The 27,557-nt window shown below is 41.4% G+C and overlaps 1 protein-coding gene across 4 annotated transcripts in view; it reads left to right on the forward strand.

The window, feature by feature from the left end:
* The first annotated feature begins 6,433 nt into the window (after nt 1–6,433).
* rapgef1b (Rap guanine nucleotide exchange factor (GEF) 1b) overlaps nt 6,434–27,557 on the forward strand; it is a 44,669-nt gene continuing 23,545 nt past the window's right edge. For all 4 annotated transcript variants that reach the window (XM_080046857.1, XM_080046860.1, XM_080046859.1 and 1 more), the window contains exon 1: nt 6,434–6,698. In XM_080046857.1, coding sequence (XP_079902983.1) covers nt 6,671–6,698 — 28 coding nt within the window. In that variant the 5' untranslated portion in view covers nt 6,434–6,670. The remainder of the gene's footprint in view (nt 6,699–27,557) is intronic.

Below are 27,557 nucleotides of genomic sequence, written 5' to 3' on the forward strand. Positions count from 1 at the left end.
GACTTTATCATAGCCCCAGGAAAGGTATTCCACTCCCTCCCCTTCCACCACACACGCCCACACATTCCCAGTAGTGCGCGCACACACACACACACACACACACACACACACACACACATGCGCTTACGCATAAAGCACTTCGCACTTGTTCTATGGGTGTGTCCTCTGCTGTGCAAGCAAAGAGCACAAGGGAGCAGGCAGAATGACAGCCAATGTAAATATGAACCCTTGACTCTCGAGACCCCACTTTGATAACCGATTAAATGCAATGCAACTGTATATGATGAGGTAAACTGCACAAGGCTCGAAACAGGCCTTGAAACAAGACGCAGTGAAACTCCCCATGTCGGTATTTTTAATGCATGCCTTTGCTTTCAGGAGTGCATCGCAAGCAAACAAGCTGACCCAGATCACTCAGAGAATGTAGATCATTTCAGTCAGGATCAATTATTCATAAAAATATGACAGGGTGTGCTTGCTTCGTCTCGATATGCCAGAGACATAATCTCGATGGGTTGCTCCTTAATGGCCCTGGGATAATGTGAAGCACTAAATAGGCAAAAGTCATGGTCAGCACTTTACTGAAATCGAGGGGTTAAAACAGAAGTCATCCTCTCCCATCATCTCTTCTGCTCCAGTCCTTTCATTTCCCCTGTCATCAGAACAAGTTGCCGTCAACAGGAGAAAAAGAAAAGAAAATGCAGCTGTATCCTAATCACCCTGCAGTCAAGATTTCAGTATGCCCAACAGGGGGCTAGTGCGTCGATTTGAGCTGTATATGGTCATAAATGACTGAAAGAGTCAAATTAACGTCAAAATTAGTATGAGTAGGACGTTAGTATGGCTTTTTGAACACAGCCTATGTCTCTCAACTCGTTTGGCAATGGCTTGAATGTAACTCATTAATTTGTATGAAAAGTTACGATCTCTGGCTTGAAGATGAACTTTCAAATTGGATGAGACTGTTTTCCTTTAAAATTATTTTATTTGCAACCAATTTTAAATAAGCTCCCATGAGTTACAACATATGTTATAAAGCTCATTGTACCGGCACCACCAGATTGTAAATGAATTGCTTTATTGCTGATCTTTCTCATTATATTGGTTTATAATATCAGGCAAGAAAAAATGTAAAGGAATATCTACTGAGTTCTGCTTTAAAATGTAACAGTAGCTCATCCTGTCCTTCCTTCTATGGCCAGCGATGATGCATTAAACACACATCAGGGTTTCTGGAAGTGTTTTATAACAGAGGTGGACCAACTCACCTGAAACAAAGACCAACTGCATTGACTTCATAAAAACCCTTTTATTAAATCAAACATTAACTTTTATGTGAAACGAGCAGATGTGCAATTTCTGAGCAGCCATAGCATATATTTAATGAGTTTGGCTATTGTTCAGGCAGTCATCTACTGACTGAACTGATCACAATATAAGATACGATGTGTGGGGCCCGCCACCTCGGTTAAGGGAGGGAAACACTCACATTGATGATTAAATGATGAGAAAACATGTTAAGGAAAGGTCTTGTGTTATCTTGTGTTAACCTGGGTAAGGCACAGGTTAAGAGCTACAGTATGAAGGGCCTTGACCTGTCTAACTTATTGTGTGCAGGAAAGGCAGAATTTTAAGAAAATAGTATTTAAATATTTTTTCAATAACAATAACACCAAGAATACTTAACAATAAAACAAAAAATAAATGTTTGATGCAGCAAAGAAGACAAGACCACCGAAACGGCGACCAAGTCATGACCCTTTCAAACACTGCATGACACACTTATGGTTAAATGTTGAACATGCAAACCATAGGCACTCCTCTAAGGGACGGGAAAGTAAGTAAGTAAGTAAGTAAGTAAGTAAAATTTATTTATAAAAGCACATTTATAACAGTTTTCACTGACCAAAGTGCTGTACATAGTGCATTCAGTAGGCCAACATGAAGGTAAAATAACAACAACAACAATAGAAAAAATAAAGATAAAAATACAAAATACATATAACCCGGACTTCCACACACAAACATATATAGTAGTGTAGAAGTCAGATAGCTAATGGGGAGGGAAAGCCAGGGTGTACAGATGGGTTTTGAGCCTTGATTTAAAGGCAGTAATGGAGGGGGCATCACGTATGTCAGGTGGCAGTTGGTTCCACAAGCGTGGGGCAGCTACCGCAAAGGCCCGGTCACCTTTTTGTTTTAGTCTGGATCGGGGGATGTGGAGAAGACCCTTATTGGAGGATCTTAGGGTCCTAGGGGCTGAGTGGGGGTGTACAAGATCCGCTATATAAGATGGGGCCTGACCATTGAGGGCTTTGAAAATCATGAGAACTGTCTTGAAAATGATCCTATGTTGTACAGGCAGCCAGTGAAGGGAAGCAAGAACGGGTGTGATGTGTTCCCACTTTTTTGACCCAGTCAACAGTCTTGCTGCTGCATTCTGGACTATTTGGAGGCGTGATATGAGGGACTGAGGGAGACCAAGGTAGAGGGAGTTACAGTAATCCAGCCGTGATGTAATGAAAGCATGGATAATTATTTCAAGGTTGTGATATGATAGGGAGTGCTTTATTTTAAAGATGGTTCTGAGCTGGTAGAAGCTGTTCTTCACTACGGATGAAATTTGTTTTTTAAAGCATAACTCGGAATCAAAAATGACGCCCAGATTTCTAGCAGATGGTTTGATGAATGGGGTTAGACTACTTAGGTCAGTGACGATGGGTTTTTTTAATTTGGAGGGGCTAAAGATAATGACTTCTGTTTTGCTGTTGTTAAGCTGGAGGAAATTATCCCCCATCCAGTCATTTATCTCCTTGAGACACTCTTGGAGCGTCTGAAGGCAGTCCCCGGATCTCAGAGGGAGATATAATTGTGAGTCGTCGGCATAGAAGTGGAATGACAGGTTATATTTTCGGATTATATTCCCCAGTGGGAGCATATATAAACAAAACAGGATTGGACCCAGGATGGACCCCTGGGGGACCCCACAAGACAGAGGAGCAGAGGAGGAGGAGTGCTGACCTATGGACACTGAAAATGATCTGTGGGAGAGGTAGGAGGAGAACCACTGCAGAGCTGAGCCCCTTATACCAACCCACTGATGGAGACGGGCTAGAAGAGTGGGGTGGTCGACTGTATCGAAGGCAGCACTAAGGTCTAATAAGACTAAGATGGCGTTCTCACCTGTGTCTAGCGTGAGGAGTAAGTCATTAGACACTTTTAGCAGAGCCGTTTCAGTGCTATGGCGTGCCTTAAAGCCAGACTGAAAGGGCTCCAAGACATTGGCAGAGTTGAGAAATGGCAATACTTGAGAGAGGACTGCTTTTTCCAGAATTTTTGAAATGAATGGTAGTTTCGATATTGGACGGAAGTTATTTGGGCAATTAACATCCAGGTTATGTTTTTTAAGCAACGGCTGGACAACCGCGTGCTTGAAACATGAGGGAACAGTAGCAGAGACAAGGCATGTGTTTATAATGATCAGAATGCTTGAACCGATGGTTTCAATGGCGTCTTTGATGATCTGAGAGGGGATAGCATCATTGGGGGATGAAGAGGGTTTCATGTGCTTGATAATATCTCTCAGATCATCAAGGGTCACTGGTGAAAATTTTTCAAATATAGCTGTAACAGCTGGGGGACACGGTGAAGTGCTGGAAGCAGAGGGGGTAAAAGACAGTTTTATGTTTTTTATTTTATCAATAAAAAACTTTAAAAAAGTTTCACAAATGCCTGTGGATGACTCGACCTCTGGGGAGACTTTGGGGTTAATAATTGAGTTGATGGTACTAAAAAGGATTTTCGGTCTGTTAGAGTGTTTGTTAATAATATCTGAGAAATGTTTGGCTCTGGCTTTCTTAGCCGCTGTCTGGAAGGCTGCTAATGAATTTCTGAAAATGTCAAGAGAGATGGTAAGTCTATCCTTGTTCCATTTCCGCTCAGCTCTACGACAAGCCTGCCTGAGAGAGCGGGTTGTGTCATCAAGCCAGGGTTGTGACTTAGGTTTGGGATGTCTGAGTTTAAGGGGAGCAATAGAATCTAAAATGTTAGAGCAAGATGAGTTAAATAGAGACACTAAGTCATCAATGCTGCAAGGAAGCTCATTTGCAGTAGAAATGGAGCTAGCCACATCATTACTCAGGAAACATTCAGAGAGATGACTAGCAGTGAAAGAGTTAATGTAACGAGACAAGCGACCTGGGGACTTAGCTACAGACAGAGGGTTTGGTAGGTTAACATTAAACACAATGGGTTTATGGTCAGAGATGGACGCATCCTCAATAAGCACATTGTCAACAGAAAACCCATACGATAGAATTAAATCAAGGGTGTGACCAAGTACATGGAAAGATCCACATTTCCATAAAAACACAAAAAAATAAAAATAAATCAAGATTCCTTCATTCACCTCTTTTATGGCCATACAATGTGTATGTATTACGTTTCAAATGTGGTCTTAAAATCCAAGGGGCCACCAATAAAGGATCTTTGGGATTGTTTTTAACAATGAAAAGTCCTTTACAAATAAAATGCATTATTATTTTTATTATTATTTGTATTATTTGTATTATTATTATTATTATTATTATTATTATTATTATTATTACTATTATTATTATTATTATTATTATTATTATTATTATTATTATTATTATTATTATTATTATTATTATTATTATTATTATTATTAATAATAATATTATTATCATGAGAAGGCTAAGTAAAAATGCAGTTGATTCTGAGATGAGACTGAGACCTTCAAAAAGTGGCTCTACAACACTGGTTTAATGCCAAGCAAAAATTGCTTTTTTTTTTAGCAACGGCTTACGTTCCCATACTGTACTTCTTATGCTGCTGATGAACAAATCAGGGGTTCCCTCAGGTTTGTTAAGATGAACTGGCATTGGAAGATGGAAACACAGATGGTCAGTGAGCTTGCAGGTTCCATCCAACAGCATCAATCTGAGTGACGACCTGGTCCAAAACTCTGCACTCTGTTTGAATGAGTCCTTTATTTAATCAAGTGGAATCACTTGTTCCAATACATAAAAAAACACGGCAAATGTCAGTGACTGAAGCTTTAAAACCTTATATATTAGAAGACTACCATGTGGAGATGTAGCCTTTAAGTTTAGCACATGCTTTTCTTGCCTATTATAATATGCTTGGACCATTTCAATGCAGTGGTTTTTTTTAGCATTCCTTTATTCTGTATTAATTTAGCTGTCTTTTATTGTGCTACAGTTTAGTTTCTTATTCGATGAATTCAGTCCAGTCAACATGCTCTGTCATATCATTAGGCTCCTATGCTGCGGTGGATGAGGAGGTCAGAAATGATTGTGTGATGACATGGACTACCGCTTCTAACTAGGTCATGCATTGTCCTACATTGTTTTGATTAGCTAGTTTTCTTTTCTTATGTATTTATCCTCTGTCAACATGAATTCAAAATACTTTGATCTTGCTTACTAGTGCCTTCTTTGCACCAACGCAAGCATATAGATCCAACCTATTAAGTAAGAAACATTTATTCTCTGTGATTTCACATTTCAAAGATTGAATATTTTAAAATACTCCAGGGAAAAGGAGACCGCAGATCTAGCCGCCAAATGTGTATACTATTCATGTAGCCTAACTGATTATAAATGTGTAGCCTGCTGTAATTTGAATCTGTCTGCAACATTGTATTTGAAACTTTGATGCACTAAGACAATCACATTGAATTGATGCTGTCATATAATATAGGCTACTGTGGTTTATTCTTACTGTGGTTTATTTTGTTATGTTTTTTCTTCTGTAGATGTATTTAACATCTAAAATGCACTCAAAATAGGTTTGATTGTGCGTACTAGGGCCTTCTTTGCTAAAGTATGCATTTAAATGTAGGCTATAGATAAATACATATTATATCATTATTTTTACAGGTGTCATGTTGGAACTAGCCTCCATTCTGCACAAAATACTGAATATTGATCGATGGATTTTCACTGTGTCATTGTACACATGCGGAAAGATTTTTATTTTGTTTATGACTCCATGTGCAACACTTGGCAGATCTGTGTAAATCTTCCGTGGTGCACCGCAATTAGCCTACCGTATCTATCCCTGGAAACAGACAAACACTGGTTTGTTTCTCCCTCTCCCTCTCCCTCTCCCTCTCCCTCTCTCTCTCTCTCTCTCTCTCTCTCTCTCTCTCTCTCTCTCTCTCTCTCTCTCTCTCTCTCTCTCTCTCTCTCTCTCTCTCTCTCTCTCTCTCTCTCTCTCTCTCTCTCTCTCTCTCTCTGAATTGAAGTTGAAACACGCCCATCCTCTTGTTGATAGATCGATGTGGCTAATTCCTGACGCGAGGGGGCGCTGTTACACTGGACGAGGGGCTCTCCCGAGTCTAGGTTCAAGACAGTAATGTGAATGTGTCTGTGTATGTGAGCGGTGAGAGTGTGTGTGTGTATTCAGTGAAAATTACCCGGAGACCGACTGACTGAGATAGCGTTTTGACCGTACCAATGTGTGCAGCCTATAAATACGTTATATTAACGCAGGCGGAATCATCTCGCGGACACGACAGGATACCGAAAATGAGGGAATAGTCGGAGGAAAAGGAAAACACGGCGAGGCTCGTCTGTAGGCTAACGTTTTTGTTTGAACCGAGAGTGGGAGCACGGCTACGAAAATGTCGGGAAAAATAGAGAGCAAGCAAGGTAAGTCCAATACCCAGACACACTGCTCCACACCTCGGGATACCGTATAACGGTATTCCCTTCACACACGAATGGGGGACGGATGGATCAAATACTATACTGAAACATACGCTTAAAGAGGGAGCTCCGGATGCATATGGACGAATATATTCAGTGTGAATGGGTGTTTAATTGGGCCTTTTGGGTTCTTTTCTCGGCTATCCCAGTTAAAATAAAGCGTTAGCTGGCAGGAGCTAATGTAACTAAACGGCTTTTCTGTACCGAGTTGGGTATTACTATAGGGTTAACTGAGCATATACATGATTAACGTTGCCTCCACTTGGGCAATTCAAACCAAATGGATATGTGGGGCTAAAAACACAAATGGGGGGCTATCTTGCTGCCTACATTCACCGGCATTCACGCTCAGCTCTACGCTCCCAAATATAACGTTACTACGGTTTGGTGGTTTGAAAGCATCGCTAACGTTCAAAAAAACAAATCTCAGCTTTTCACACGGGATGAGACATGTTAGGATAATTTAATACATGAGCATGTGGTGCTTGGAGTTGTAGTTTTCTGCTTCATATTTTGGCCATAGCTCACATTTAAGGTGGGTTTGGTTTGTAACGGCGGTTAGCCTCAGCTAAAGGTTAGCTTTTTTCCCCAGCAGCTAACGCTTAGCTACGTTGTTATCCAGTGCACCGGAGTTGTAACCGCGTTCACGCCCAAGTCTCCTGCCGTTCGTGTGTGTATTTGTGTTGTGTTGATTTTCAACATTGTGCACGTGGCAATATTTTCCGGTGCTTTTGACCCCCAGAGTGTTTTCTGCTAGCAGCTCATTCCTCATAAGACAAATAAAGTGTGAGGGGGAGAACAGGGTGGTCTCGGTTATGGCCCGGGGTTCCTATCTTTAAAAGTCTTGAAAAATAAAGGCCGTTCTGTGAAGGCCTACTGAAATGTCTTAAATGAATATTTCAAAGTTTTAAAAATGCTAAGACATGGAATGTTTGATTTGATCAATCACTGCTTTTCTGACATTGCAATTTAAAATCTCAAAATTGTCACCATCTATTTTCTGTCTCTCATATTCATCACTCAGATCAATGGCATGGTCCGCTATGGGCACATTGCAAGTTGCAAAACAATTGTTTAGTTGTGTATTCTGAAATAACAACATCTTTTTCTTTAAATATATTTTTCATTATTTGAAGTAGAAATTCTTACTGGACCAAAACAAGTCATGTTTTATGCAAATACTATTCTCTATCCAAGTAATTGACTTTTTTTTTAAAATTGGTATTTAATTTCATTCCAAGTGGCATTAAAAAGAGAGTCTTACTCTTAAATCTAGCTTGCCTTAAGCTGTAGAAACCCCTGATGCCTTTTTGGAAGGAAACTTTATACCCACCAGCTACACTTGCATCCCACTCCACCAGCTGTCTTTCTCCCTGCTTCGCTCCTCCACATTACTGTCCTGGGCAGTGATGCATTGAACGGACACACACACACACACACACACACACACACACAGCTCCCAGTAACAGGCGGGGAGGGAGTGTCATCCACCACTCGCTCAGTCATTCTTCTTCATAGGCGTAAAAGTTTCCGATTCCTTTCGTGTCTTGCAGACAGATGACTACATATGGTCACAGCTAAATGAAAACAGTCTAGATGCAGTCTAGTATTTTTTTCTGGTTCAATGATTAGTTGAAAGCAAATAAAGGCTACAGTGTATTTGGATGATGTATTGTACAGTCACTATCAATCAGCCCCAATCCTTCACCTCTTTCTGGCATCCATCCTCTCATTCGTTCCCCGGGCATTCTAGTTGTTTTCACCGGGTCACTTGTTAGTCAACCTTCCATATGTACACCATCGATCCTAAACATGAACCCAAAGGACGGACACACACACACACACACACACACACACACACACACACACACACACACACACACACACACACACACACACACACACACACACACACACACACACACACACACACACACACCATGCCTGATGGCAATGAATTGGAAAATAGTGGACAAGGCTGGGGACTCATAGTTTCAGTGTCAGCCTGTTAAGCCTTTTCCTCAGGGAGAGAGACAGAGAGAAAGAATGTGTGTAAGGATTGGAGGAAAGAGCTGGTGTTAAATAAGAGGCTGTTGTCTATGTGGGCTCAGGCTTTGGAGACTCTACGGTAAAGGGACCCGTTTTTAGACCTTGACAGAAGGAGATTAATTTGCTGGTACCTCGAGGAGCAAATTAAAAAAAGATTTGAAGAAAGCAAAATAAAGTGTATGCTTATAAGTAGGGATTCTCTGCATAAGGATATATGGTTTAAGGTAAAAAAAAAAATGGTATTAAACTGCCAAGATTTAGCATGTAAATGGTAACCATAGCACACAGACCGAGAGGGACTATCTCAATGCAATGCACACACATGGACACCAAGCTCCAGAGGGAAGACTTATTGCCGACATTTCTACCAGAGTGACTAACCGCATCAACATACTCCTTAATCACCGTGGATACTCTGTCCTGCTGTCACTAACTGGGTTTCCATCACCCTGCTTGAAGGCACGTTTTAAATGATCGTATCAGAAAAAGCATAATTTCTCTGTCTCCAGATAGCATTATACATCGATCATAGGATGTCGCCTCCTAGGAAATCATGCAGGTGGTTCCTGTGTCCATTTCAACACTGACGGAACCCCATTCTCACATGACATCATCACTTCGGCAGCCCAAACTGAGTGCGTATTGCATTACAACTCATTTTCATTGTCAGTGATAGTTTCGGCCCAAAATCAAACGACAGCAGATGGTCAAGGTCACGTCAAAGCTAATACCTCCAGAGAAAAGGAACTGGGTGGAGAAGACGAAAACACTGGCTGTTTTTATTTGTAAGATAATGCATTTTGTACTGCGTCAGACTACTTTAAAGTGACTCACAATAGGGGACTGTCCGTGTTATTGGATTGTAAAATGTCAACCACATAGGTACTCAAACCTGATGGGGTTTTAAGCCCCTCCTCACACATTCTGTGTTGTTTGTTACCAGATATATTTCTGTGTGCACCAAACTTTTATTCAGAAATTGATTATCTTATTTTTATCACAGGTGTAAAACCAAAAGAGTGATTTAAAATTGTGTTGGTGTGCTTGTATTGTATAGAAAAAAGGGAATTATTTCTGCTCACTTTCGCCAACACACCGTATTTATGTCTAGAGATCTTAAGCCATTCCACTGTGCTGTACCCCCAATGAGCCGTTACTTAAGTTCAGACTCAGTTCACAGGCTTTGTGCTTCAGCGGCGGATCGTTAAGGCTTTCTGAAATGAGCAAAATTGCTAATTGAATGTTCAGTATGTGTATTCAGCGATTGTAATCCTTTTAATGACCTAATTAAACCCTTTGGAATGGTTCTACTGCTGCAGTCATAAGTTGGCAGTGACACAAGTAATATGCTACTCCTCCATATGAACAATGTTTTATAATTGTTGACATGGTCAGATTTTTGGGGAATGTAACACTGAATTTAAGAAAATATAGAGCTTCATGTTGCAGAACCAACTTTGCATCCACTTTTCAGGGAAACATTCTTGACGAAAATAGAGCAGAGAGGCACATCTGGTTAATTGACATGAATAACTACAACAATACAATTGAATGCCTCAACTACAATGGCCATGTTGTTTTATTCTGAAGATAAGTAGGAACTTTAAAGCTTTGGTCCCTTTTTTCTGTGCTGTGTTGACAAAGTACATTATGTTACTGTAGTAATGGGATATTTTAAAAACGTGTTTGTGCTTAACCTGGGACATTGCGCAAGTTTGCTACCTTGTAGATGCTTGTAAAGCATTTCCATTAAAGAAATACATCTTGTCGTGTGATCTTTTTGTATGTCGGTCTGACAAACGTGTAGAAGATCAAAAGAAAAGTGGCTAAACTGAATGCTTCTATTGGTATTTTTGCAATATTACAGTTGCAACGTCTGTCCTTGTTTTGTGCTCAGAGGCTGGCATTGTGTGACAACAGTTTTGTCATGTCAGTGTTGGAAACAAAGTTGCTGGGAGTAGCATAGATAGCGTTTTTATTATTAGCCCGTGGACTAATAATAACATTCTCCTTGCATAGTGTTGTACTGAGCATCTGTGTATCTGCCATTTGAATCCGTCGAGCTGCAATGCAAAGTTTTGACTCTCAAGCATTCCCACAGTTAACACCAAAGTGTAAGTCATTTTGATTGGCTTTGTGTTTGCTAAGCGGTTACTGCATCACTTCAGACCGAAATATCTTCTTGTCTGGCGTACATAAATAGCAAACCATCGCATGCCTTAGTCACGGAAAAACTCTGAGCATGAGCTAAAGTAGCCGTGATTACAAAAGGCTTCCCTGGACCATTAGGTTTATGCACATTTTGCTGGTGAGTGATCCCACTGTTGCACACTAGAGCGAGGGAGCTATGGGCTCTCAGTTTGACATGCTGCAATTTTGAGGTTTGATGGCAGAAAGCATTTCACCCTCCCTCTGCCACAGAATGAGAGGCTTTCTGTTCCCATATAGCCTTAGCTGTGTTGTAATTAGTTTTTCGTGTGTGTATGTGTGTGCTGCGTATGGGAACGCAAAAAAAGAGGGAGGGAATAGAGTTTAGGCTGGGAAAGGTAAAGCATTGGTGGGAATATCTAGTCAGTGCACGCACAGAGAGAAATGGATCATGTTGGGTTTAATGACTGGAGTGGACGGAGGCTATCGATGAGACATTTGTCTGTGAAGGCAATCAGCTCTTTGTAACATGAATGTTTTCTAGGCCGTTCCGCCAACAACATCTACCAAAGGAGCTTAAGACTGCAGTCGAGAGATTGTTTAATAGAGATGCGTAGTTCAATACCACTTCCAGGTCGTATTCATCCTACTTTATTGAGTCATCTTCCTAAGACGATGCATCACTTGATTCCTCTGCTTTGTGTCGCCGGCCTACATGCCGAAGAGAAGGCCATGTATTCCCACAGGTGGCCCGCTCCCTTCCATGTGACTGTTGAGTACATCTTCACTCCAATACACTGTGGGCTTGGACCCTCTCCAGCACCAGTGATTAAGGTTTAGTGGACGGCTTCACTCAAGACATTAAGGATTATTTGATTAGATTTCTCTCCGTACAAGAAAAAAAAATTGAGAATATAAGCACATTACTTTTCAATTCCTCTTTCCGTCCCTCCGTGCTATTTGTGGATCTTTCCCTGTGTGGCTGACTCAAGGGAGAATGATCATGCGGACCGGCTAGTTTGTGACTAACTCTCAGCAGTGCTAGTATTGAGTGATAGCTCTTGACAATGCCAGCTTGAGCAACAGGTCGTCAGTAGACCAGAAGTATAGCCATCATCAGTATCGCTCCTGGACCAGTAGCTGTGTGGACTTGTGGCCTCTTGGATGGGTAATATAAGCTGGAGGAGCCAGGCCTCCTCAGAGGACACAGACTCCTCTCTACAGGGGGATCTAGATGACGACACAGGTAAAGGCACATTTATGCAGGTGAACTGTAAGACCAATACTTAATGCTGAAATAAGTCCACAGCTATTGAGTTAACGGGGCTGGAGCGCTGAAGAAGGAGAAAGGTTGATTGGGATTTTCCTCCCAAGTGGTTGCATCTTTTGGATTTTGTTAAGGGTATTTAAATGAAACAGGAAATAACTTTTTGGCATTGAGTTCTCCACAGTTCAAATATTATATTCAAAGATGTTTTGAATATAAATTCATTTTGCGTCCCTTTGTCTCTCCTTGCTTGCACTGTTTTTATTGTAATTTCGTTTCAACTCTATACTCTTATTCATCTATAGTTTGCCTGTGTGCAAGTGTTGAGCACCGTATCACTCTGTTTTAAAAAGTGCTTTAAAGCTTTACTTAGCGATAGGATACTCAAATTTATTCGGATGGGATAAACCCTTTGACTTGTGCCAACTTGTTTCCGAGAGGGTCCCACTTACTTACTTGTCAGAAAAAACAGGCATTTGTTGAAATGTAAATGAACAGACCAGGAAACAGATGCTATTCGCTGCTTAAAATCAGTTTCAGAGAGTTCTGTTTGACTTGCACATTCACAGGAGTAGCTGGTTACAGAAGTTTCACAAACAATATGCATTTATTCAAGAGTTTTTTTTTTTCCTGTGTGTGTGTGTGTGTGTGTGTGTGTGTGTGTGTGTGTGTGTGTGTGTGTGTGTGTGTGTGTGTGTGTGTGTGTGTGTGTGTGTGTGTGTGTGTGTGTGTGTGTGTGTGTGTGTGTGTGTGTGTGTGTGTGTGTGTGTAATAAATGCATGCTTGCATTGTCTTTTTTTTTTGGGCGGATGTGTACGTCTTTGTTTTAGGCCGCTTTTTGCGAGCTGTCGCCAGTTTTATGCTTTAATGTAAAACCGGCTCGCTGGCAGAATGAAATGCAGGGGGACATTCCTCGCTGTGCTTTTTGTGTCGTGTGGCTTTATAGAAGGTGCTCATTTGCTCCGTTGAAGTCTTGGGTGGACCCAGTCCGGTGAAGCTGCTCTGCAGGGCCACAGCCTTCCATCACAGGCTGCCTGTCCGCCCCATCACCTCCCAAAGTTTGTACACAGATGTGGCATAAATTCCCTAATCTTGGCTCATCATGTGAGGATTTGCCAGCGTGCCTAGGTGTTGTGGTCTTCCTAATCCAGTTACACAATATAACAAATTGGTATTGGTTAAACTGTGGTGTTGTGCTGAAATCCTGGTATATTAAATCCAACCTGCCTGTCTTGCTTCATGGTAGCTGTCTGAGCCTGTTTGTTGTTGGCCCACGTTTGAATTATAAATGTGAGAGAGTTTGTTCATCTCCTGGTGAGCAAGTTACTAATAGAGGCTCCGAAATGAACCTAGTTGAGTCCATCATTGTGGAATTACACAGTGATGAGTGCTATAATACATTGTTTTTAGAAATGCACAGCCTGTGGACTGTGGTGTGCTCGACCTCATAAGTCTCTGCATTTCAGCCTTGCGGGGAGTAAGAGCCAATGTTTGTGTGGCTGTGTGTATGTGTCATCTCTCTCTACCATGACCTACCCAGTATCTGTGTATAGCTGCTGGGATCATCATGGCCCTCATTGGGTGACAGATGACACAAGTGATGTGTTTCAAACAGACAGACTCTGCATGATGGTGCTACAGATAAGGACGTCTCCGTTCAGCCACAGCTCAGTCAGTTGCTTCCCGTTTTTTTGTACTACTGCAAATAGTTTTAATACCAGTTGGCTTGAATGCACAATAAGGATCCTCAAGAGACTTCCCATTCCCATATACTCAAAGGATTCACAAAAGATGCAGCTGTGTTAACTAATTACACCTTCTGCAGCATCTCTTCATATTGACACTGCTGCTTAAGACGCTCAGATTGAAGAATCCCTTTACCAACTCAATACAGTATAGCAGGGATATAACGTCCTAGACACACTCTGTTTTTTTTGTTTTGCAACAAGTCTGTTGTAAAATTGAATGCACCCAGTGGTATATGCTTGTGTGAAGCATAGACTGTATATATAAAGGTGTGAAGTAACCCATAAATAGGTAAAACCAAAACTATCAGGCCTGAGAACCATTTACTGAAAACCTTATGTGTCCTATGACGTTGTCTTTCAGTTCTTGTTTTACAGTGACAGTTCATAGCTCTGTGTGTAAGATTTGTAATTTCTTAACATTTATTTACGAGCCTCAAGTTATGATGAATGCATATATATATATATATATATATATATATATATTTTAAACCACGAACAAGGTATTGGCCGTGTATTTTGTCCAAAGAAAAAATAGAGTGTTTGTCATTTTGCTTTACCTGTTGTCGTGACAGCATGTCGATTTGAATGTAGAAAAACAAGCATGTAAAAGGGTTATTAAGTGCACTTGACTTGCCGACTACCATGCATACATTACAGTGTGGGCACCACTCAGAAGTCAGAGCAGAAATACCTATCTGCAGGCAATTTTTCGAATCAGCCAAAGTGAAGTGAGCAGCAGCAGAGATGGAGTTCAGAAATAGTCTGTGGCCTTGGTGTGACTGAGAATATCAATCTCTCTCTATCTCTCAACGGCTGATGGAGAATGTGAGAGATCCTGAAAAGGGGGTCGTGCCTGTGTGTGAGTGTTGAGTGTATCGAATCATTCGGACCCCACGGGTGGCATGGCTGGGTCACGGAGCTGGCATACAATGAAAGGGGATGTCCCGCCACCACAGTTGCTGCCAGTTTTTCCGATGCCAGTCTAAATCAGGAATGGAGAGAAGAAGTTGACATTGCTTGCAAACAAGTCACCGTTGTTGTCAAGACAGCTGTGTGTGTGTGTGTGTGTGTGTTTGTGTGTGTGTGTGCTTGTCTGGTGACAAATAATTCTGATTGACTGGTTTGATATCGTTTCATCATACCTAAGGCAGTATATGATGTGTCTTATTGCAGACAAACACAGCATATTAATTCCGTCAGTGACTATGACTGACTATGACTAATGAGAGTGTGTCTGCTGCCTTCACTGACCCACTTCCTCCTAGATGATCCTCCTCCCACAACAGAGAGAGGGAAGGTGTGTTTTCGAAATAGCAATAAAACATGCAACACTGTGGGTTTATGAGCTTTTCAAGGAAATAGTAAAATTGCTAGAGTGAATTAAGTGGGCTCCTGCAGTGGGTAAACTTTGTTATGGGGGACAAAAAAGAAAAATCTTCCACAAATTCTTCTGACTTTGTGCTTTTCATGTATCTTCTATTCCAGTGAAATGAAACGTTAATCTTACATTTTTTTACTTCTCATTCTCAAGCTGGTAACATTAAACAGTCACATACAAGTTTAGCTAAACAACAAACATTTCATTGTTCATTCTGTGATTGCAAACAGAACCTAGAGTTCCTATTTTTCCCCTATTACTTCACTTTTTTAATATTTGTTGTTCTAGTTGTTGTGAAGCAACACATTGAACAACTATAGCCATTATAACAAGCATGATAACAACCAACTGAAACAAATGGTGAAAAGGAAGAATACACAAAAACAATAACAATCCAAAACAAAACCCTTTTAGACCTCCCCACTGAAAATGAGGTAATTTGTGAACAAAAACTGTTAAGATTACATATGATCTATTTCCAATTAAAAGTGGAGTCAGTCAGTGCGTTTCCATGGCACAACTAGATTGGATTATCACATATATCGAACAAGACACTCGAACGGACCGTGTCACTTGTCTGAGTGGTCTGAGTATACATGGCCTTTCAGAAATCGGATAAATGTCCGATGCATGGCTGTCTCCACTATGCTAGGTGGCGCTGTAGCCCTTTCAACCATGCTTTCAACAAGTGGTTTTAGAGCCACGTCCGGTTCTCTTCCGTCAATAACCCATGGTGTAGTCTATCACGCGCAGGCACACAAGCACAGAACGAGAAGTCCGATATGCGATGTCCGATCCCTGTATACATGCAGAGAGAAAGCCGACAATGAACGGATTATCTAGGTGTTCTCATCCGATTTCTCTTGTCCGTTATTGTGCCGATTTGTGTCCGAAGTAGATCGGATAAAGGTGTTTACATGCAGTTTAAAAGTCCTGTTGAAGTCTTATTCGTTTAGTTATCCGATTATGAGTCTGCATGTAAACGCACTGAGTGATTCTGGAGAACCCTTGTTGTCAAAATCCCTTTTTGTCAAAAGCAGTGAATATCACGTGCACACACACGGTACGGACAGGTAGCAGTAGCGGATCGTGAGGAGACCTTCACTGATTTTGACAAAGTGATTTTGACAACAAGGGTTCTCCAGAATCACTGACTCCACCTCTTTTTAGTGAAATATTTTGATCAAGTTCACCACTGTATCCTGTTTATCTTTCAAAGCATATCAGATTTTTTCCAGATAGTGTTTTGGTCTGCCCGAGTTGTAGAATTGATTTGTCTCCATAGTCTAAGAATAATCTTAAAACTGTAATTAATCCATAATATATGAGCTTTTGAAACTGATCTCCAGCAGCATCTGCTGTCGGTCACAAAATACACTAACTCATCACCAGAATGGCAACGAGAGACTCATCAGATTCCAGACACAACTTTCACAATCTGATGTTTTTCTTCATTAGAAGTGAGTCAACTTGGGTACACCGAGTGAGAGGTTTTTATAGTACCAGATGTGCTTTAAATGGGACACCATAATATTATTTTTGGAACCACTTTGATTAAAAATCTAAATGCACAGATGTTGGAGTTTTCCAAAATAGACTGTGCAGCTGTGATAAAAAGCTAATTTTCTAGCTGTTTTGCAGGAAGTCTGCTGCAGTGTGCCTGCATTCAGAGGAAAACCAGAGGACAAAACGTAAGCCAACCGATAACTTGCTGGAACACGATACAGTTATGCAGTCGCAACTTTTTAGAGTAATTCTTTCACAGTGAGACTGTAGGACTAATATTTGTAGCCTCTTTTTATACCACAGTTATATGACATAAAAAAATATCTGCTGGCATTCATAGGATTTGATGAATAACATTTTTTTGGGGAAAAAAGGCTGCACTTATAAATCTAATTAAGACCTTATCCCAAGTGATCCTCGCCAATGGAGCCATTGCCTTCTTTGTCCCGCCTTCTTTTAAACTTTCCAATCAAGTTCCTCCCAGCTTTGTGTCCTGCCCCAACACGCTGTTTCATGTGGAAAAAAGTCAAACCACCGAATAAATGAGTATCTCAAAGCCTTTTTTCCCAAAAATATAAATAACACCGCATTAGACTCAGAAGTGATAGATCAGTGTTTCCTAGCATTACTAAAAATAGATATAAAAACATAACTTGATTTGTTTGTGTGCTCAATATTTGAAAAAGAAAGTTATTTCAGTGCGCGTTGGATGATTTTTCATCCCTGACATAGTGTAAAACAACCACTGCCTAATTGTGAGGGGCTGTGCGAGGGCGAGTCTTGTTCTTTGTGGCGGCGGACACATCTGTCATCCAAGCCTATTTTTAAGAAGCCGTGAAACAATGCAAATGTAATACAACTTTGGTTTGGCTGCAGTGCATATGCCCGTCAGCCTCATCCACTGCAGTGTGTTGTGTGCACAAAGTGTCAAGAGGATGACGAGTCGCCCGCCGCACAGACAAGATCAGCTTTGTGTACTGCGCTCTTTCCATGCGGGGAGCGTGGTACCACTGCTCGCTGCTTGAGGCCATTTACTCGCAAGTGGGCCGTTGCCTACATGCTTCTCTGTCTTCTCTGTATCTGCCTCTGTCTTGTACTCAGGCAGTGAAGTGATTGGTTCTCTTGTGGCTGTTTGTCTGTGTGAAGGATCGGTCTTCCATCTCAAGTGCTTTATAGTGCCTGTTTGCATCCTGCTCCCCTGCCAAACAGCTGCCGTTCACTCTGAATTCATCTCGGCAGATCAGAGGCTTTTTTAGCTGTCACAGACAGTGTCTCTGTATACTGGTGCTGCTTGATCTTACAGATACTGACACGCTGGGTATTTATAGCACTTTGTGGTTCTTTAGTCTATTGCTATCACCCAAGGTGAACCTGCCGCCTTCCCCGCTGTCTGCAACTCACTCTGCCGAATCACTCAGTTCTGAAAGCGAGCTTTATAGGAAAAGTTCAACAGTCTTTAGTTTTAGCATGTTGCCTCACTCCCAGGTTCAAGACAAGGCAAAAGAAAAGATTCTTTAACTGTGTGTGCCTTTTTGTAGAAGAAATGGGCAACCGTTGCTCATCGCTAATTAGCTTATCACATACTGTTAGTCAATGGGAAGTATCAGCCTACGTCTCTGGCTCCGTTCACAGACAGAAGTTAAACTTCACAACATCTGCTTGTTCGGTCTTGTTTATTTACCACGTTCATTTGGATCTTTAAAAAATGCACGCACGGTTTAAAGGAATGGTTTCTGTCGCCTTGTCTTGAACCCCAGAGTAAGGCAACAAGCTACGGAAAACGATGGAGCAATTCCTTTTAAATGGAGGGCTAGAAAATGTAGTAAACACGGGCAGCCAGAAGGTCATTTGAAGGATCAGACTGCTTGGAGCATGTTCCTGTCGGAGTTGCTGTGTGTCGCAGTGTGCATGTGTTTGTCCCGTGTGGGCGTGTGTGTGTGACCTGAGCTGTTGACTGTCGAGGTAAGGTATAGGCTGTAAAACAGGGGAGCTGTAGAAGTGGATGTTCTGCATCCAGGCTGCTCTGTACTGTGAAGTTTTTTTTTGTCCAGAAGAGAGGGAGCGGCTCTCCAATGAGGGAGACAAGGGACAGGAAATGGTGCCAGTGGCCTCGGCGTCAGGGGGGGGAAGGAACAGGAGGGGTACCCAGGATGGTGTGTGTGTGTAAGTGAAGGGTGTGTGCTGTGTGATTTCCTTCACCTCCCATGTGCTCGCTCGCCCTGCACTCCAATATAACGGTGTAAAGGTGTGTCACTGACTGTTTGTCGCCCCGCACTCATTCCTCATGTCACATCGGTGGAATCATGACCTGTCATTGCTTAAAAAACAAAAATCAATATGACAATTAGAGGCTTAACAGCTACAATTATTTTTGAATAATCTGCTCATTATCTTCCAAATGAATCTATTAATTACTTGGCCTTTGAATATGTAACTCTGCGTTGGTTTATATCATATGCTGATCGGCTCTATCCTTCACACACAGTTTACATTTTAACAGCATCCCAATGACACAGTTATTAACTATTTTGGTCTGGTAACAACCTTTTGAACATGATGAAGATGCAAGCAATATTTGACAATGTTTGTTTTTATTTCATTCCTACAGCAATACACAGTGAGGGACTCTCAAATAATAATAAAAAAGATTCTGAAGACTAGTAGACTCCATATCCTATAACTGTGGTACAAGTTCACCTTAGGCCCTTTTTCAATTTCACTCTTTTGTTGCTCAACCCTTTTGTCAAGCCAGGGTCACACGGTGTGTGCAGCTTTAAAGTTTTTTTCTTATTTTCTCAACTGGAGCGTCAACAGCTTATTCTCGCTCGTGTGCTGCTGTATTCTGTGTTGTATTTTTATTCAATGCTGTTGAAAAACCATGCCCTGCGGCATCCCCTCTCTCACTGCAACCTTTTGCTTGTGGTTGAATAGTTCAGAGGGACTCATTGTGTGCACATTTGTTTCTCTGTCTGGTGATGTGCGTGTGTATTGTGTGCGTGTGTGTGTGCCTGTTGTACAGGACAATTGAGTGACCTAGACCTCGGGGCTCCCTCCATCGCTTTCAATACAATCCCAATGAGCTGCCGTGCCAAACACTCCCATTAACTGGTTCCATTAGCTCGTCCTGTGGCCGCCATGAGACCTCCACTCATATTGAAACTTAACAAGAAGAGTTACAGCCAGAATAGTGATGATAATTTGTAATACTCATAATAACTTAAAGGTGGACTATGCAGTTTCAGGGAAGGTTGATTTGTTTACATTTGTAGAGCCTGCAAGTAATTAACAAAACATAATTGCCTTACATGTAATTCTTATAATTGAATAGTTCTATCTTCATAAATCACAAACAAAAGACTAGTTTATGTTTAAAAAACAAAACTGTGGGCCCTACCGCTGTAAACACCAAGTCACTTTTTGGATCGCTTTCTGACTTCATTCAGTGTTTCAGGGATCTTATTTTCCCATCAGGATAGTTTGTTTATTCAGTTGTAAGAATTAATCTTAGAAAATGTTCACTTCTCGGAAACACCCAAAGTTACCTTCTAAAGGTCATTCAAAGCCAATAGTGTATAACAGTGTGGTATATTGCAGTACTGTATGTACATGTTGTAACACAAGCTGCCACATGCAGGAGCCCTAATAAATTCCTGTTAATTCAGTTGCAATTACACGCAGACATACTAACATAAAAGGGTGGGTGTGAAAGAGCAGCACATAAAAAGCAGTGGACAGCGAAGGACTGAATGAGCATTAATAATAAAAGTAGCTTGGGGGGTGGGGGGTTAATATGGCGACTGAGGCAGCCACCATCAGTCCGCACAGCATATTTGGATGAACAAACTTTTATTTTTTATTTTTTTCTCAAATGTGGCGCACACATTGATGGGAAAATATTGAAAAACAATGTGGTCCCGGTTACCGTCGAAAAACACACTTAACTAGAAAGGAGGAAATGTGTGGGTTAACTACCACCAGCAGTGGTCGAAGTAAGAATTAACCACCATGAGAAGCAGCTGCTTGCAGTAGTGGCTCTGGGAAGGCTCAGAGAAAATGCAGATGGCCAGAAAAGATGCTGTTCAGTCTGGTCAGAGAGCAGAGCTTTGGATGACGGTTTGTTGGCTCCACAGTTAAAACACAGGGAGGAGTTGAGGCTAGAGAGACTTGTAAATGTTTATGTCACCACACAATACACAGCACAGGCCCAATGGTCCCACCCTCTTCCAAAACACCACCTTCAAGGCTTCTTGCCTACATATGACACATAATGGAGCAGCTTATGTCAGTGTGTTACTGAGCTGGAAATGCACCTGTATGTATCTAATATGTATAATGCCCCCAAAAATAATGAATTGAGCTAGGGGTTTGTTTTTATCCCTGTGAATATTAACACCAGAGGGGGGAAACAACCTGGATACATTTCTCATCACGTATCAACTGATTGATCAGGACAGTTACTGTGTACTGTGATACAATTTCAAATTAGACCTACGGAGAAGAATCAGTGTTCTCAGTGTGTGAGCGCTCTGTAACTTCAACTGGTTAAAGTCAGCTTCCTTTATGTTGTACCACAGCAAGTTCTGGCCGGTATTTACTGTTTATTTCTGTTGCCCATGCATCGGTTAGTTAACCTGTGTGCTAGATTCACCCCCTTACTTTGAAAGTAACATATGTGTTTGACAAAGCTCATTATTAGCTTTTGGGTTGTATATTGATACATATAAATGTATCATGTTTCATTTTTTACTTTCTTGGATTGCATCAAATGAGAAATGGGGGCTATGCTATTAACAGTGTTTGAGCATATCATTTTTCCTTGTCAAGAGACATTATTACTCCTGTTATAAAAGTTAGAATAGTTAAACTCTTGAGTCAACTACAAGTACTTTAGAACCTTCAGTCTGACCCACTATTCCCCAATATCTACATGTCATCCACCACATCTCATCCGCAGGCTGTGTAATTACAGAACCATGCATAGTCTGTTCTAACCTCAGTAGCCTTGAGTTGAAGCATAGTACTTTATTTTAAGCTGTGTTGTGACTATAAAACCTTATGTTCTTTTCTCTTCCCTGTTATGCCTCAAGTCTTATTTTTTTTATGTCATACTGTTTCAAAAGATTGTGTACAAGTGTATTGCTGCACAGAAAACTCAGATGATTGTTTCATTATAGTTGGCCTTCTTAAACCTAAGGGGAAAAAACATGTGACCCTTGGTAAACGCACCTATTGCACCCAATGCAACTGTCAACTACTATAGAATCAAAATGGTGCATCAGAGCAGAAATGTAGGGCAGTGTAGTTGGGTTCAGATATAATGTTTGTTTTGGTGTAAATCAATGATGTGGTGTTGTTCTATTCAACTCCACTGTAGATGTGTTATTGATGATGATGTGTGATTTCAGCCATTCATTATGAGCAATGAGAACATTACAACATACTGTACACATAATCAGACTCAAGAATGCAAGGTGTGTCACCCAGAGATTAGGCTGGATTTTTGCTGTTATGTGCCTCTACATGCTGCTTGATACTAATTATGGCTTAATACAACATATTTTCATCCCCACACTGATAAGTTTCAGTTCACTTCGTAGATCATTCATACCAGCGAGTACACTTTTTTGAGGTTGTTTGTTCAATCGGGGAATCTGGTTACTATTGAATGTTATCCCCATCATACCTTTTTTTCGAAGCTTTTCAAGCTAAAGTAACCCTTCAAAAGTGACAAAATGGTGAGAGAATGGATTAGGATACTTTTGATATTCTTCATGGTGCCCACTCATGACTCAGAATGGCAATAAATGTCTCATTCCCAGTGCAGGAGTTTCCCATTATACATCACCAGTCTACTACAGTGTTGGTTTTGTGGTTAGATTGGAGAGCAGATGGCACTAACACTCATAGGTAAAGGGGCTGTCTTTGAGTTATTTGTTGTTGTTTTTTACTGTCACCCTCACAGGTTGATCATGGGAAACCAACATGGTACCTGACGCTGGGTCTTAAAAACCTTAAAAAAGCACTGAATTTCAGTATGCTCAAAATAAGGCATTAAAAGTGTTGATTTTCACCAACAAAGTATTTAACTTACCCTGACCAAACGCCATCTCACTAAGCATGTATGTACCTGAATCGCTGTTTTGTAACATGGACCTGATTAGCTGTTTTGTAACTAGGATCTGGGTTATAGATTGCCTGTGTTGTGTGGTCACGCTCTGTTAACCATGGTCGACCAGTCCTTCTGTTCCCATGCAACACAGCACGCAGAGCGCCTCCATCACCACATTGATATTTGCTCCTGGGCATTGACCCATGGTTGGTGGGGCTGCTTTATTAGTCATTGACATATTGAGGGACATGTTTGTGTAAGTTATTAATAGAATAAAATATTGGCTGAGGGGCAGAGATCAGTAAAACAAGACAATGTTGTCCTAACAACAAACAAAAGACACGCAACGTTTTCTACCAGAAAAAGAAGTGAAATAACGGTAAAATGGTTGATTCCTGAACGAACCATATGATCATTATACACTGTTCTAATTTTGAAACTTAATTGTCAATTATGATAATAACCATGAGCAAACAAATAGGGAACAATGTTGTATTGATTCACTAAAGATCTTATGTATGACCTACTGTGGCTCATCTTTCTTCCTGTTATAAATGGCTTAATATGGTTTATCGTAATCCCTGATGTAATTGCATTGCATGGATGTTTCATTTTGCATTCATAATCTGATTGTCCACGTGGAAGCATCTTTTGTGTGTAATTTACTCATTTGTTAGGTGAAATACAATAAGTAGACTGGGCACTTAGCATCCACTGTCTCTCATTTACTTACTCTGTAAATGCACTGGATGCTCTCAGTCAGTAGACTAACACACTCTGTAAAAACCAACCACTGGACTTGTTCCTCCATTACTTTTTAAATCAGCCATTAACCAGGGTCACGCTCCTCCCTTTCCCTGCCATCCTTCGACCGTTAGCTTGGCACACACCTCCCGCTGCATCTTACTGTATATACTGTAGTTCAGCTTGTTGACAGCCGAGGACATGAAGAGAAATCCTATTGAAAATTTAGCAAAACCAAACGGGAAGCAAACCATGACAATGGGGAGAATAAATAATTCACCAAACACTTAACTATTTCCTGTTATATTTTCCTTCCTTTCCTCTCCATTTTTCTACCTGCTGTTCATGTCATGTTCCTCTGGCTTGCATCCCACATTCAAGTGATGCTCTGCCATTTTTGTCTGACGGTGTAGCAGACAGTTATACAGCCATATTTATGGAAAAATAGGGCCTCACAGTGCAGGTAAAGTTCCTTATAAACAATGCACTGTCTATTTACAGCACATGCATCCCAGGGCGAGGTTTCTCCCTGTACTGCAAAGCTCTACTTAAAAGTGTGTCAAGAAGACTGAATGTATTCTGTTTATGTAACACCGGTTATAGCGGATACTTAAAATAAATGTGGAATTATTAGCATCTATAACAGAAGCTTGTATCAAGAAATTACCTATTAATTGTCTTTTTCATATGTACTTTATCTAAATGAAGGGGGTCCAACTATCTTTTTAGTAAAGCTAGCGCCAAAGCTTTTAGGAGAGTTTTATTTATGAGCAAAACTAATGCCATTCCGAGCATGCTAGCATGCTAATGACAATAGCTTAAAGCAGCTATACAGCCTGTACATCTTCAGAGCCGCTAGCATGTTGCTCAAGACTCTTAGTCTTTTTGTTACCTTTACTTAAATAGCCATTTAGAGCAGAGAGTGCTTTACTGAGCTAAAATAAAGAAATGTGTTGAAATGAATTTTTCAGAATGCAATTATTAAATGTTAATTCATTGTGCAGTACGTGTGTGCACATATAGATTTGGTTTTCCAGTTGGGGAGTAGAGAGCCGGAGCAGAACTCCAAATTGAATTGAAGTAATCCATTCATTCTCCACACACATCGTTTCAACTCGCGTTAATTGTCCTGTGACTGTCCTGCTTTGTTGAGAAGATTCTTTCACTATCTCTCCCGTGCACATGCCTCCAGAATGATGGGGTTTCCCCCCCTTGCCTTTCTCCCCTCTTCAACAGCTGGCACAATGACCTTTCTGACTCTGGTTTCAGTCTTTTTAGCCGTCCACATACGCACAGGGGATTGCTCACTTTCATTGAGCAGTCCTCACTCGGGGAGTTCAGCAGGAGGTGACAGCTGTGTGTGTAACCGTGAGCACAGCCTCCCCTGTAACCCCGGCCTCCGCACAGTTTTTTATCATCCTATTCCTAGAGTGTAGGGGCCGGTGAGGGGCCGGCCAGCTGTCCTGTATAGATCACACCTGTACTGGACAAGAGCCAGATCAATCTCTCAGCTTGTCAGTTCTTCAGTCCCATCTCTGGACAAGCTCATATGTCACCGGTCATCAGTTGTGTTGAATGGATCACTAACCAGCAACTGAGAATCCTGAATTATCTGTCCAGGAATTTGATCTGGGAGCTAGTAAAGTATTGTATTAATCTAAACTAATAAGATATGTTGTCTAAATCGTGCATCCCTAGTACCAACCAGTTGGGGCATCACTCCCAACGTTTTGATGCTATCAAATCAAAGTCCTAAATTTAGCCTGAAATATACACCGGTGGCGTGTGTTTCTGTTTGTATTTTGCTTATTGTGTAATTAAGCGTAGAGACAATCCAGCAACTGGAGGCTCCGGGGGACTCGACTGTACCACGTGTGTGGTGTGTGAGAACTCCCTCAGGCTTTGTTGAAGAGCTGCTTGAGTGGTGTTGGTGTTTTTATAAATGTCCCCAAGGCCTTTTTAAAGTGTTCCATTTAAATTCCAATGATGTTGACTTGCTGAATCGGTCAATATTTATTCCACTTTATAGTCACAGATTATTGCCTGATTTAATATATTTAAAATGTCCTTCATAATGTGTTCATCATAGTGATTTATTGCTGACATTCACAGCAAACTCAATTCCAGAAGCCATTTGTGTGTGTGTGTGTGTGTGCACAAACCTCCCACTTTATGGAACTAGTGTAACTACACTTTACTGTCTATCTGGCTGGCCCTGCTGCTCTATATCACCACTGTATTATTTTTAAATGGAGAAAGGAAGAACTTTGTGAACCACTAGCAGGAAACAACAGGGAAACGGTGTTATCAAAGATCCAGTCAGTTCCAGGAAGGGGCAGTTTCAAACTGTCTTCTGTCTTCTGGTAGTAGAATTCAAATATTGTCAGCAAAGAAACACTTACATTTTTGTATAAAAGTGTTTCACAGGCGAACTACAGTAACCTTGAATCTAGGAGTTTTTTTTTGGTGGCCTCAGCTAACAAATAAAGAAAGAAAGAAAATATTTTCACTGTGAGGTTTTTCTTTTAGTCTTCTACTTGAGATTCACAGTAAGAGACATTACAACCGATGACATCACCACCTCATAACTCAGGGCAGCAGCAGGCTGCAGGCAGCTGGGGAGAGCGGGTAGGATGGCCTGTCGGAGGAGGAGTGGAGGGTGGACGGACGCTGAGAGGCATGCATGACTTTAACAGAGCTCTTCACTGTATTCACTGTATTCTCTTTCTCTCTTTCGCCCTGTCCATTTGCTTTCTGTTGATGATGTCATTTCCATGCTGAGCCAGACATCCAGCGAACTCCAGAGGAAAGGAGGGGTGGGAGTGGGCTAGGCTTTCTTTTCTCAGAACCAGAGAGAGAGAGAGAGAGGAAGGGAGGTAGAAGTGAATAGGGAGCAGAGGAGACGGGTGGAACCAGCCCCCGTGTGTGTGTGTGTGTGTGTGTGTGTGTGTGTGTGTGTGTGTGTGTGTGTGTGTGTGTGTGTGTGTGTGTGTGTGTGTGTGTGTGTGTGTGTGTGTGTGTGTGTGTGTGTGTGTGTGTGTGTGTGTGTGTGTGTGTGTGTGTGTGTGTGTGTGTGTGTGTGTGTGTGTGTGTGTGTGTGTGTGTGTGTGTGTGTGTGTGAGAGTTAAACAGCTGAGCCTCAGCCAAAGGGGTCCGCGCTATGTGTCTGTCTGAGCGACCAGCTGTATCGATCACGGAGGTGGTGACTCATTGTGCTGATGTCACTGGGACTCTGGGTTGCAGCTGTAAACTTGCACACAGTCCTTCTGGGGCCCGATGTGACGATATAGCCACGATCGCTGCGTCTTCGTGCCAGGAATACAGGGGTCAATCAGGTCAAAACAGATAGGATTATGTGAGAGTAGAATCACATGGAGGCTGCTGCTGTGCAATCAAAAGCATTATGGTCCGCTCGTTACACTGGCATAAAGTAAAACCTTGCCAGGGTACTAGCTCTCTGGTTGGTGGCAAAAACTGGCTAGCACAGGTTTGTATAGCCTCAGGGAACAAAAAAAATCCTCACAGTCAGCCTCAGCTTTGCTATTCAGACTGTATTTAGGTGCATTGAAGCAACCTAGCATCCCCCGTGCTTAAGCTAGCGAGTATTGATCCAGACACTTGTTAAGATGAGCAGGTTGTCTGTCGCATTCCGCTGGGTCTAGTCACTAGTCTGATTTGCTGATAAACTCCAAAACTTTTTATTGTGTCTCCTTCCTCTCTCTCTTCTCTCCTTTAATACTGCCTAGCAAATGCTTTATCTCTTTCACCGATCGTCTGACTTGAGGAGGCATACACAATTTATAACGCCCCCATGGAGAGGCTGCTATCTCTGTTATATTGCGGTTTTGCCTCT

This window comes from Ammodytes marinus (assembly GCF_949987685.1).
Source record: "Ammodytes marinus genome assembly, chromosome: 18".
NCBI classification, from domain to species: Eukaryota; Metazoa; Chordata; class Actinopteri; order Uranoscopiformes; family Ammodytidae; genus Ammodytes; species Ammodytes marinus.